At 45.6% G+C, this 13,717-nt stretch overlaps 1 protein-coding gene across 9 annotated transcripts in view; it reads right to left on the minus strand.

The window, feature by feature from the left end:
* The window catches only part of ATRX (ATRX chromatin remodeler), a 188,051-nt gene extending 175,804 nt beyond the window's left edge, over positions 1 to 12,247 (minus strand). For all 9 annotated transcript variants that reach the window (XR_009244520.1, XM_058658604.1, XM_058658603.1 and 6 more), the window contains exon 1: positions 11,994 to 12,247. Coding sequence is in view for 8 of the 9 variants with exons in the window: in XM_058658604.1 (XP_058514587.1) it covers positions 11,994 to 12,013 (20 nt within the window). In the remaining variant the exon portion in view is untranslated. The remainder of the gene's footprint in view (positions 1 to 11,993) is intronic.
* Between the last annotated feature and the right edge of the window lie 1,470 nt (positions 12,248 to 13,717).

Raw genomic sequence — 13,717 nt, forward strand, 5'->3', positions numbered from 1 at the left:
CTCTCAAATTTTGAAAATATGGGAGACTAATGGAATCAGGACTCTTTCTGCAGGACTATACTATTTTAACAACGTGGGAAATCAGTCAGGCAGGTGCGATTTGGGGGAGGGAGAAAAATCCCAAACTCGACGAAACTGTGCCCATAAAATTCAAAATAAATATTCAAAAAAGAAACTATGGGAAAAATATTTTTTTAACTAAAGTACAGAGACTGACATTGTGGCAAAGCAGAGATCTGGAAAGTGAACTGGTAAATAAGACTGAAAGAATTATGATTCCTTATGAAGGACTACACTATTGTACTAAAATGGGGAAAATCTGTCAGGGTGGGAGTTCAAGGGGGAATCCCAGCCTATATGAAATTGTACCAAATTCCAAATTCAACATAAAAATATATTTTAAAAAGTGAACTGGGAGATGGAAGATTGTACAGTATACTTCTCTATCACTTTGCCTTTTGAAAAAAAAATTGATTTATTTTCATTATAAAGGCATATTTAGAGAGAGAAGGAGAGGCAGAGACAAAGATCTTCCATCCACTGGTTCACACTAAAAGTGGCCACAATGGCCAGAGATGAGCCAATCCGAAGCCAGGAGCTTCTTCTGTGTATCACACGTGGGTACAGGGTCCCAAGGCTTTGGGCTGCCCTCTACTGCTTTCCCAGGCCACAAGCAGGGAGCTGGATGGGAAGTGGAGCATCCAGGATACGAATCGGTACCCATATGGGATCCCGGTGCATGCAAGGTTAGCCATCATGCGGGTTATCCATCAACTTATTTTTTTATCTCAGGCAGCGTTTACCACTTTATGGCCTGCTCCAATACTATTTGTTTAGGTCTTCTTTCTTCTATCTGGAAAATAAAACTAATCTTTTTAGTTTTTTAAGTTCCTTTATTTATTTGAAAGTTACAGGTAGGAGGATAAAGGCAGAGAGGATCTTCCACTTGCTGATTCACTCCCCAAATACCCAAAACAATCAAAGCCAAAACGCACTGAAGAGACAGGAACTCCATCCAGGTCCTCCACATGAGTGGCAGTCATCCACCACCTGCTGCCTCCCACATATTAGCCAGGACTCAAATCCAAGCACTCCATTATGGGATGCAGGTGTTTCAAGCAGCATTCTAATCACTGTACCAAATGCTCACCCCAGTAACACTCATCTTTATCCATGCTAATCCCACTAATCTGCCCTCTCACAGCCAACCTTTAACTGCTAATTTATTCAAAACCAAATATAGTCTCCTCTGTGAAACCTTCCTGCACATCCTCAAAATTAAGCTTTCCTTCCTTTCTTATTCCTAGCACAATGTATTTCCAGCCTTAAGGAGGCAAGAATGTTGTTTTATTATACTTTGCATAACCTAGGTGAGAAGTGTCTTGAACCTACTTGATCAGCTAGTATTAGATCAATAAAACATTCCCCCAGGGCCCGGCGGCGTGGCCTAGCGGCTAAAGTCCTCACATTGCACGCCACGGGATCCCATATGGGTGACGGTTCTAATCCCGGCAGCCCCGCTTCTCATCCAGCTCCCTGCTTGTGGCCTGGGAAAGCAGTCAAGGACAGCCCAAAGCCTTGGGACCCTGCACCCATGTGGAAGACCTGGAAGAAGCTCCTGGCTTCGGATCGGCTCAGTTCCAACCATTGCAGCTGCCTGGGGAGAAAACCATTGGACGGAAGACCTTCCTGTCTGTCTCTCCTCCTCTCTCTGTATATCTGACTTTGATATAAAGGTAAATCTTTAGGGGCCCGGCGGCGTGGCCGAGCAGCTAAAGTCCTCGCCTTGAACGCCCCAGGATCCCATATGGGCGCCGGTTCTAATCCCAGCAGCTCCACTTCCCATCCAGCTCCCTGCTTGTGGCCTGGGAGAGCAGTCGAGGACGGCCCAGAGCACTGGGGCCCTGCACCCACGTGGGAGACCCGGAAGAGGTTCCTGGTTCCTGGCATCGGATTGGCGCGCACAGGCCCGTTGCGGCTCACTTGGGGAGTGAAACATCAGATGGAAGATCTTCCTCTCTGTCTCTCCTCCTCTCTGTATATCCGGCTTTCCACTAATAATAAAATCTTAAAAAAAAAAAAAAAGATAAATCTTTAAAAAAACATTCCCTCAAATGTAGAATAAATAATAATGTAGGATGTAAACCATCTTGCTATATCAATAATTTCTTTCCAAAATTAGTTTATTGGTGAAGGAAATATATTTTTCTTTGTAATAAAAAGATTTATTTCTTTTTACTACAAAGTCAGATACACAGAGAGGAGGAGAGAGAGAGGAAGATCTTCCATCTGATGAGTCACTCCCCAAGTGGGCCCAATGGCCGAAGCCAGGATCCAGAAAACTTCCTCCAGGTCTCCCACGCGGGTGCAGGGTCCCAAAGATTTGGGCCATCCTCGACTGCTTTCCCAGGCCACAAGCAAGGAGCTGGATGGGAAGTGGAGCTGCCGGGACTAGAACCAGCACCCATATGGGATCCAGGCGCATTCAAGGCGAGGACTTTAGCCGCTAGGCCACGCCGCCAGGGCCCAAGCTAACATTTTTCAAAAGGACAAATTCAAATGGCTAACAGACATGTGAAAAGATGCTCAAGTTCCCCTGTCATAACAGAGATACAAATGAAAACCACATTGAGGTACCGTCTAACTCCAGTGAGGTTGGCCTACATTCAGAACTGTACTAACAACACCTGCTGTGTGGATGTGGGGAGAAAGGTACCTTCACTGCTGGTAAGAGTACAGGTTGGTACAACGACTACGTAAATCAGTATGAAGAGTGCTTAGAGAATTGCAAATAAGCCTGTCACATGACCCAGCTATCTTGCTTCTAGCAATATACCCAAAGGAAACGAAAACTGCATACAAGAAGGGGATCTAATCCCGTATTTACAGCAACACAATCCACAAAAGAAAAAACATGGAAACAATCCAGATGCCCGTTCAAAGAGTGGTTAAACAGACTGTGGTACATCTACTCCATTGAATATTATTCAGCCACTAATAGGAATGAAATTCTACCATTTACAACTAGATAGTCCCAACTAGAGACCATTATGCTCAGTGAAATAAGGCAATCCCAAAAGGACAAATACCCTATGTTCTAATATAAGGAAGCCATCAAGAGAATTGTAAGTTCAGTAACCCTTTCCATACTGTTTTTGCTGCATCCCATGTGTTTTTATGATTTTATTTCATTTTCCTTTCTTTCAACTGGTTTCTTTTCTCTTGTAAAATTAATTGCTGGTTCATGGATCGCATGGTGGCATCATTTTGCCCAAGAGGTTTTTGTGTTTTCTTTTCATCACCCATGCATTGGTTATTCAGTGGTGCGCTTTACTGACTCCATGGTGCTGTAATTTGTTGTTACTATTATTGTTTTAGCTGCATACCTGATGCTGACTTTGTTCCATGGCTTCTCATTTAAGGGAATGTATAGTGATGGCGTAGTAGAGATTATCACCTCCAGATATGAAAATACAATGCAGTATGCATCCCTACTACCAAATCAAAGATGCACTACTAATGAAACTGTTGGACATATACAGACAATAGCATGCTGCACTGTCTGACATTGTCCACACCTACAATGTTAGGTTACACTTTAACACTGATGGAATCGTGAGTGCTTATGAAGGACTATACTATTGTAACAAGATGGGAAAATCAGGGGGGTGATAATTTGGTGTGGGGAGAATCCCAGACCCTATGGAATTTTAGCATAAAATTCAAACAATTAAATAAAAAGACCTACAAAATATTTTATTTTTATTTGAAAGAGTTACAGAGTAAGAGTGGGAAAGACTGAAACGTCCTTCAATCCACTGGTTCATTTCCCAGATGGCCCCAACAACCGAAACTGGGCCAATCCAAAGCCAGGAGCTAGGAGATGCTTCTGGGTACCCCATGTGGGTGCAGAGGCCCAAGCACTTGGACCGTCCTCCACTGCTTTTCCCAGGACATATACAGGGAGCTGGATCAGAAGTGGCGCAGACAGGATACGAACCAGCACCCATATGGGATGCCAGTATCACAGAACAGAGGCCTACTTACTACACCATAGTACTGGCCATTATAGCAGTAATTTCTTAAATAAATATCATGTGAACAGTTAACAGAGCAGAACACAAGGAGACAGTGATGACAGCTCAAGAAATTGAGTTCTTGGCCCTGGCGGCATGGCCTAGCGGCTAAAGTCCTCACATTGCACGCCCCGGGATCCCATATGGGCGCCGGTTCTAATCCCGGCAGCTCCACTTCCCATCCAGCTCCCTGCTTGTGGCCTGGGAAAGCAGTCGAGGACGGCCCAAAGCTTTGGGACCCTGCACCCGCGTGGGAGACCTGGAAGAGGTTCCTGGTTCCTGGCTTCGGATCGGCACAGCACCGGCCATTGCGGCTTACTTGGGGAGTGAATCATCGGATGGAAGATCTTTCTCTCTCTCTCCTCCTCTCTGTATATCTGACTTTGTAATAAAAATAAATAAATCTTTAAAAAAAAAAAAGAAATTGAGTTCTTACTAACAATGTAGGGAAAATCTGGAATGAGCTTCCAGCTTCAGCACCAACCTATCCCTAGCCACTGCAGGTGGGCATTTGGAGTGAATCAGCAAAAGAAAGCTCTGGGTCTCTCTGCCTCTGAAATAAAGAAGGAACAAAAAGGGGTGAGCCTTTGGTATTTGAATTAAGTCACCACTTGCTACATTGACAAACCATTTTCAGAATATTTGGTTTGAGTCCCAACTCCTATGCCTTTAACCGAGCTACTTCCTGGGAAAGTAGCAGACAAAGGCTCAAGCACTACGCAGAAGACCAAGATTTTTTTTTTAAAAAAGACTTACTTTATTTTTATTACAAAGTCAGATATACTGAGAGGAGGAGAGATAGAGAGGAAGTGGAGCTGCTGGGATTAGAACCAGCGGCCATATGGGATCAAGGCGAGGACCTTAGCCACTAGGCCACGCTGCCGAGCCCGAAGACCAACATTTAGTTACTGGTTCTTGGCTACAGAGTGGCTCAACCCTAGCTGTTACAGTCAATTAGGGACAGAACTAGTTAATTAGACTCTCTCCCTGACCCCTCTTCTCCGTTTCTTCCTCCTCCTTTCAAACAAAATGAAAATTACAAAGTGAATGTTTGAAGAGAGGAAACTTTCCCTCATCATTACCCTTCCCCCAATCTCTAAAAAGGAAAATGTAACAAGTGAATAATGATCAATACTTAGAGAAGTAGAATTACTTTTTTCCTAAATCATTTGAAGGAGGTGAATGGCTGGCACGGTGAATACCTCACCACCTCGGATGTCTGGATCCCAGATTACAGTCCTTAGCTTCAACCCTGACTCTGCTTCTGATCCAGCTTCCTACTGACAATACACCCTGGGTGGCAGCAGGTGACGGTTCAGGCGGCTGGATTCTTGTCACCCAAGTGGAAGACAAGGACTAAGTATCAAGCTCCTGGCTTTGCTCTAGCTCACCCAGCCCTTACTATCATGGGCATTTGGGAAGTGAACCCCTAAAGATGCTTTCAGGTAATTTTTGATTTATAAGTTTTTAAAACTGAGTAACATGGGCCCGGTGCCGTATCCTAGTGGCTAAAGTCCTCACCTTGCATATGCTGGGACCACACATGGGTGCAGGTTTAAATCCCGGCTGATCCGCTTCCCATCCAGCTCCCTGCTTGCGGCCTGGAAAGGTGAGGAGGACGGCTCAAAGCCTTGGGACCCTGCACTCGTGTGGGAGACCCAGAGGAGGCTCCTGGCTCCTGACTTCAGATCGGCTCAGCCCCAGCCATTGCAGTCACTTGGGGAGTGAATCGGCAGATGGAAGATCGTCCTCTCTGTCTCTCCTCCTCTCTGTATATCTGACTTTCCAATTAAGTAAATACATAAATAAATAAATAATTTACTTATATTTATTTGAAAGGCAGATTCACAGAGAGGAAGAGAGGGAGAAGGTCTTCCACACACTGGATCACTCTCCAAATGGCCACCAAGAACAGGAGCTTAACAATCCGAAGCCAGGAGCCAGGAGCCTCTTTCAAGTCTCCCATGCTGGGTCCCAAAGACTTGGCCAATTCTCTCTTGCTTTCCCAGGCCATAAGCAGAGTTGGATCATAAGTGGAACAGCCAGGACAATATCTGGTTCCCAGGTGGGATGTCAGTGACACAAGGTAGAGGGTTAGCCTGTTGAGCCACAGCACTGGCACCCAGATCTCTCCTATTCTTAACAATGAGGACTCCAAAGAACCTTGCTGATTTTAAAAACCACTATTAATAATCATGTTACCTCCTCTAATACCTGCAGGCTTTATCAACTCCCATTTTAAAGACGGAGAATGAAGGCAAAATATTTCATATCAGCTATCAAGCTGATTATTTTAAGAAAAGCATTAGGGTGCAGATACAGAAAGGTACTCCTTTTGCTGCCCTGTTATAAGACGCATTAATTCTATGCACCATTTTCATTTATCCAAACCACCTGAATATTTTCTGCTAATATCCGAATAAACAGTCAAGGTCTGGGAGAAAGTATTTCACATAAATTCAGGATTGCCTGTATCCAGTGACTCAATTCCTAAGTTCAATTTCACTCCAAAGCAAATGGCCAGTGTTATGGTAGTGTTATGCTACAACAGGTTATGCTGACATACTGTATCATAGTACCACTCTGAGTAATAGCTACTGCTTTGCTAATGCACCAAATGTGCCAGGGAAAGATGGCCAAAATGCCTGGGTCGCTGCCAGCCCTGTGGGAGACACTGGCTCACTTGTGTTCGTTCGTTCGTTCTTGTTCTCTCTCGCGCTCTCTCTCTCTCTCTCTCTCTCTGTGTGTGTGTGTGTGGTTCGTGCTTTCGCCTTGGCCCATCAGACTGCTGTAGCCATTTGGAAAGTGAACCACAGGATGAATCTCTTGCCTCTCCCACTCTGCTACTTCCTTTCAAATAAATATTCCTTTAAAAAGTGAAATGAAGGGCTCGGCACAGTGACCTAATGGCTAAAGTTCTCACCTTGCATGTGCCTGGGATCCCATATGGACACCGGTTCATGTCCCAGCAGCTCCACTTCCCATCCAGCTCTCTGCTTGTGGCCTGGGAAAGCAGTAGATGATGGTCCAGGACCCTGGCTTCGGATCGGCTCAGCTCTGGCTGTTGTGGCCACTTGGGAAGTGAACCAGTGGATAGAAGATCTTTCTGTCTCTCCTCTCTAAATCTGACTTTCCAATAAAAAAATAAATCTCAAAAAAAATAAAATAAAAAGTGAAATAAAGAGGGCCAGTGTTGTGGCATAGTACATTAAGCCTCCATCTGATATACCATATGGGTACAAGTTCAAGACCTGGCTACTCCACTTTCAATCCAGCTCCCTGCTAACACACCTGGAAAGCAGTGAAGGATGGCCTAGGTGCTTGTGCTAGCAGAAACACGTGGGAGAGTCAGAACAAGCTCTAATCTCTAGCCTTGACCTCTAGCCCAGCCTCAAGTATTAGAGCCAATTTGGGGAGTGAATGAGCAGATGAAAGATGTCTCTCCTAACTCTGCCTTTCAAATAAATAATTCAAAAAAAAAACTGAAATGCACACATATACAATTCCTCATGAAAAGCTATTCCACACACCTTTACCTATACAGAAACAAACTCTCAAGAACCTGACTTACCTTATCTTTAAAAGTGTAATATATAACTGAAAGCTCACACCAGCAATATCTAGGGTTACAAATAATAAAAACTAGCCTGATCAAAATTAAGATCACAGGGCAGGAATTTGGTCTAGAGATTAAGACATCTCCTGACACACCCACCTCCCACACGGAGTACCTGAGTTCCAGTCCAGAACTCACCCCCAATTCTAGCTTCCGGCCACTGCACACCCTGGAAGGCAGCAAGCGATGGCTGAAGTGGTTAGATCCCTGCAAACCCATGTGGGAACCTAGGATGGGACTCCCAGCTTCAGATTGCCCAGGCTGCTGCCAGCATTTGGAGAGTGAACCACTGGATGGGGAAATGTGTACTTGCTATCTTCCTCTATTTCTCTTTCCCATCGAATAAATTGAACTATAAAAAATTAATTGCAAAAATCGCTCCCAACCCATAACATAATTGAAGAATTGTTATTTAACTATTTTCAAAACTCTTTGTATCATTTATATCACCTCTCTCTCCACAGGTCTGGCTAAATGATATCCACATAGTGGAGAGTCAAATATTTCACAAATAACATTTTTCAAAAACTAGGTTACTATACAACTGTTCAACAATTATCTTAACAATGTATGTAACATCTCTTAAATAACTTCTGCCTTTTTAAATTTAAGACTACCACCACACTGTACAGCCTTCAGCCTTCTAGTAGTCAGTTGCCATGAGTATCAGAACTACAAATTCCATTAATCTGCCAATACCAAAACCTGAGAAGACTGTCGATCAGATGTTCATGTTTTATAATCAAAACCTTGAAGAAACACACAATCTTTTCCTAAGATTTATTTATTTTTATTATTGGAAAGGCAGATATACAAAGAGGAGTAGAGACAGAGAGGAAGATCTTCCATCCGATGGTTCACTCCCCAAGCGGCCGCAACGGCCGGACCTGAGCCAATCCGAAGCCAGGAGCTTCTTCCGGGTCTCCAACATGGGCGCAAGGTCCCAAAGCTTTGGGCTGTCCTCCACTGCTTTCTCAGGCCATGAGCAGGGAGCTGGATGGAAAACAGGGTTGCCGGGATTAGAACCAGCGCCCATATGGGATCCCGGGCGTGCAAGGCTAGGACTTAAACCACTATGCTATCACGCCAAGTCCAACACATTATCTTTTGAAAACAAAACAATCAGGCAGGGTACAATGGCTCAATCAGTTCATCTTCCCCTTGCAAGCACCCTGATCCCATATGGGCACCAGTTCATGTCCTGGCTGTTCCACTTCCCATCCAGCTCCCTGCTTGTGGCCTGGGGAAGCAGTCCAGGGCGGTCGAAAACCGTGGGACCTTGCACCCCATGGGAGACCTGGAAGAAGCTCCAGGCTTCCTATCAGCTTAGCTCCAGCTACAGCTGCCACTTAGGCAGTGAACCAGCAGGTGAAAGATCTTTATTTCCATCTCTCCTCTCTGTAAATCTGCCTTTCCAATAAAAAACAATAAAAACAATCTGAAAATATAATCAACCAACAACACCATAAAAACCTTTAAAAAAAACAAAAACCTTTAAAGATCAAGCCACTGGCTATTAGTCTGTGTATGATGGCCAGGTCACTGGTCTGTAATTTCCTCTCTTGTTTCTGACAACTTTTCAGCCACAGAATCCTAGACCATTTCTTTTCACATAAAAAAAAAAAAAAAAAAGAACCAAGTATTATGTGGCATTGTGGGTTCAACTCAAGAAGTATCTATCCGAGTCTCTTGGCAAAAAAAGGATTCACCCTGACACAGTTTGAACAGCCCACCTGGAGCTCGTTCAGAATAAACAATCCAGGGCTCTCACATTTTTTTCATTAATTCCCTGTATTTATGTGTTCCTTTACTGGAATTAAATACTTCTGTTATTTCATTACATAGTACATCTAGATGTAAAAGGTATAATGCTCCGGTTGCCTGGTGCAGTAGCCTAGTGGCTAAAGTCCTTGCCTTGCACACGCCGGGATCCCATATGGGCGCCAGTTCTAATCCCCGCTGCCCTGCTTCCCATCCAGCTCCCTGCTTGTGGCCTGGGAAAGCAGAAGATGGCCCAAAGCCTTGGCACCTTGCACCTGCGTGGGAGACCCAGAACAGACTCCAGGTTTCTGACTTTGGATCTGTGCAGCTCTGGCCATTGTGTCCACTTGAGTAGTGAATCAGCAGACAGGATCATCCTCTCCTCCTCTCCTCTCTGTATCTGACTTCCCAATCAAAATAAAGTATTTCTTAAAAAGGTATAATGCTTCTAAACAGCTACAAGATCAAGAACTACAACAAATGACAGTGAGAATAGCTAACATGAAACTTTCATTGTAATGCCTAGGATCAATTAAAACGGTCATAATCAGTTTAGATCTGGCAACTCCAGGGGACGTCAATGCCTTGGGGTTAAGAACACAGGCTGCGGGGCTCGGCTAAGGTCCTCGCCTTGATCCCATGTGGCCGCTGGTTCTAATCCCAGCAGCTCCACTTCCTCTCTATCTCTCCTCCTCTCTGTATATCTGACTTTGTAATGGAAATAAAATAAATCTTTAAAAAAAAAAAAAAAAAAAAAAAGAACACAGGCTGCGAGTTAACTCCAGGTTCAATTCCAGCTGCACCAATTTGGTGGGGTTTATTGATTTCCACGCCTCAGTTTCCTCCCACTTACAAAATGAGGAAAACTAAGAACATCCCCCCTTGGGCAGTTTTAGAATTAAGACCACAGATAAGTGACAAAAACAAAAACTTCAGTTCACATTATGATTTCCACCATGCTCTCTAAAATTGAAGACCAGCGAAAACTGACCCTGGAATATGAATTATTGTATTGAAAAATTCTATACTGATAATTTGTTCACCCTCAGGAAAAAGCGAAAATACAAATCCAACTTATGATTTTAAATGTACTCTCCCAGAAGACTTACTAAAATCCAGACATCGCATTTAACTCTCAGGGACAGCATGCATGAATATGAATGTTGAATGCCTGATAATACAAGCCAGCAAGTTCTTCTCTGTACCTCTTGCATGCCCAAAACCCATAAAGCTTTATTGGACTTGAGTCAATTTATACAAATGCAGAAATCTGGGCCACAATCTTTACATAATCAGACCTATAAACTAAGAACTCAGGTATACTTTTTCCCCAAGATACGGAATACAGTAGCTAAAGTTGTCGGAAAATGTATGCCATCCTAATTGTCACTCAGAGGCACATTCTGTCAACTTAGAAAACTAATTCTGATACTTGCTTATTGTAATTTCACGTCGCCATTGGGCGCCAGGAACGCATTTCAGGGTAGAAAAATTAGCTAATTCAAGCCGTAGAATGAAAAAAAAAACCGAGAGTTAAACTTCTGAAATCAAACCAGCCCCCTGCGTGAAAGAGGTATCCATTTCCTATCAGGCACCCAAATTGTTAGACACTCTCAAGAGGCAAATCAGAAACACACAAGCAAAACACAACCAAATAAACGCGCTTCACTGGTAAGAGGCATCCCGCCAGGCACGGGTACCCGACCAATAAATCTTTACTTCGCATCCACTCACGTTAACCTACACCCTTATCCATCACGGTATAAATAAATATAGAGTCTAATCGCTCGTGCCCGAAATCCGAAAAATGCGGTTAACATTCGAGGTACCACTAAAAGCGGACTTCACAAAAAGTACGATGCCAGGATCCCTCCGGGGAAGTAAAAGCCGGAGTTAGTATATACCCCGGCCGAGAATACATGGCTACCAGTTAGGTTTCTGGAGGAGAGACGAAATTGAAATACCTGGCGAGACCCTCGTCGCCCACACACCGCAAAAAGAAAGCCTTATCTTCACGGGCTGCCGGCAGGGGGTGGGGCGGGGGGGGGAAAGAAAAAAGAAAAATCCCGCAGAGCCCGGCACTTCCCGTCAACAGCGATCGAAACGCCGTTAAATCGTCCCAGAATCTCACATCCTCTCGCCGGCCCGCCCCTCCCCCCCCGCCCCGCTTCTTCCCCCACGCAGTTTCTAGGCCCGAAGATTAGAAAGAATTGCCAGAATATCAAAGACCACTGCGATTCCCAGGGTCCCAGTCCCACAAGCACAAAAACAAACAGAGGAAGTCAAGCAGGCTCCACTGGTCAGGGAAGCCAGGGAGCTTGGCCCGGCACCTCAGGCCGCGCCCCCCCACCCAGCCCCGGCCCCGGCCCCGGCAGTTAGCCTTCCGCCGAAATCCGGCTCAGCTAGAACGAAAACGACACCAGTCTCCCCTAAGCAGCACACTGGCCTAACCAACCCAGTGAAAACCCTACCGAACAACGGCCGCCCAAGGCACCGAGGCCCGAAACGCTGAGTCCGGAGAGAAGGGGTTGCGTTTTTACCTCGTGGGCTCAGCGCTCATGTTTTCGCCGGAAAGCCGCGCAGCTTTCTGCGACTGCTGGGCGCCGCTCTGCGCTCCTCGGCGCACGGTTACGACAGAAATGAACGGAACCTTAGTAGTTACTGTAGCTGCTACACAATCCTCCCCGCGGCTCAAAGGCCCATACCACTGCCACCGCCGCAGGAGCCGCGGAAACAAAGCGACGCCGCCGCCGCCGCCATTTTGTTGGGCCGAGGCTCGAGCCGGAGAATTGGCGCGTCCTCCCTCTTCTTCTTTCCGTTAACTATTGGCTACCTCCGCCGCAGTGCAGATTCCTATTGGCTACGGAAATTCACCTTCTTTGGGGGCCTGTTGCTAAGGCGATCTACGTCACTTGATCCCCTCCACCTTTCGCAGGGGGTCTACTTCAATCCCAACTGACCTGAAAGTGTTAATGACGTATTTTTTTAACTTTAATCTGAAAATTCGGTTTTGTGCCATCCTCTGTGAGGTCATGACGACACAATGAAAACAGGCTATGTTTATTTAGAGTTTACTACGTGCCCAGCTGATTCTTTCCCACAATTATCTTATCTAATCCTGAACCCTCTGGGCTAGACAGACCTACATTTACCAGGTGAGGAAACCAAGACGCAAGCTGTTACAACACTAGAACCGAAATACTTACTGACACTTCATTCTTAACTGCTGAGCTGAAGCCTCCTGGCAGTGCGCATTCCCAGGTGCTCCTCTTTGAATCCAACTTCCAGTTAACACACTTCAGAAAGCTGCGGGAAATCCCCTTAGGTCACTTGAAAAACCCAGGTGAAATTCCGTTTTCCTGGCGTAGCCTAGGCCCAGCCTCCCAGCCACCGTTGGACCACTTGGAAACTGAACCCCAAGGTGAAGATCCCTTTTTATGTCTTTCCGCTTTCTCTGTAATTCTGCCTTTATTATTTTTTTAAAGATTTATTTATTTTATTACAAAGTCAGATATACAGAGAGGAGGAGAGACAGAGAGGAAGATCTTCCGTCCAACGATTCACTCCCCAAGTGAGCACAACGGCCAGTGCTGTGACGAGCCGGGAACCAGGAACCTCTTCCAGGTCTCCCATGCGGGTGCAGGGTCCCAATGCATTGGGCCGTCCTCGACTGCTTTCCCAGGCCACAAGCAGGGAGCTGGATGGGAAGTGGAGCTGCCGGGATTAGAACCGGCGGCCATATGGGATCCTGGTGTGTTCAAGGCGAAGACTTTAGCCGCTAGGCAACGCTGCCAGGACCCAGCCTTTATTATTTTTTTTTTAAGGGAGGGGGCTGGTGGCTAAATCTTCTTCCACTCTCAGGATCCCATGTGCACTCTGCTTTATTTCCCAGCAGCTGCACTTCCCATCCAGCTCCCTGCTTGTGGCCTGGGAAAGCAGTGGAGGACAGCCCAAAGCCTTGGGACCCTGCACCCGCGTGGGAGACCAGGAAGAAGCTCCTGGCTCCTGGCTTCAGATCTGCTCAGTTCTGGCCATTGCAGTTACTTGTGAACCAGCAGACAAGGGATCTTTCTCTCTCTCTCTTCTTTTTTAAGATTTATTTACTTTTATTGCAAAGTCAGATATATGTAGAGGAGAGACAGAGAGGAAGGAAGATCTTCTGTCTGTTGATTCATTCCCCAAGTGGCCACAATGGCCAGAGCAGAGCTGATCCGAAGCCGGGAACCAGGAGATTCTTCCAGGTCTCCCACGCGGGTGCAGGGTC

The sequence above is a fragment of the Ochotona princeps genome, chromosome X, assembly GCF_030435755.1.
Source record: "Ochotona princeps isolate mOchPri1 chromosome X, mOchPri1.hap1, whole genome shotgun sequence".
Taxonomy (NCBI): Eukaryota; Metazoa; Chordata; class Mammalia; order Lagomorpha; family Ochotonidae; genus Ochotona; species Ochotona princeps.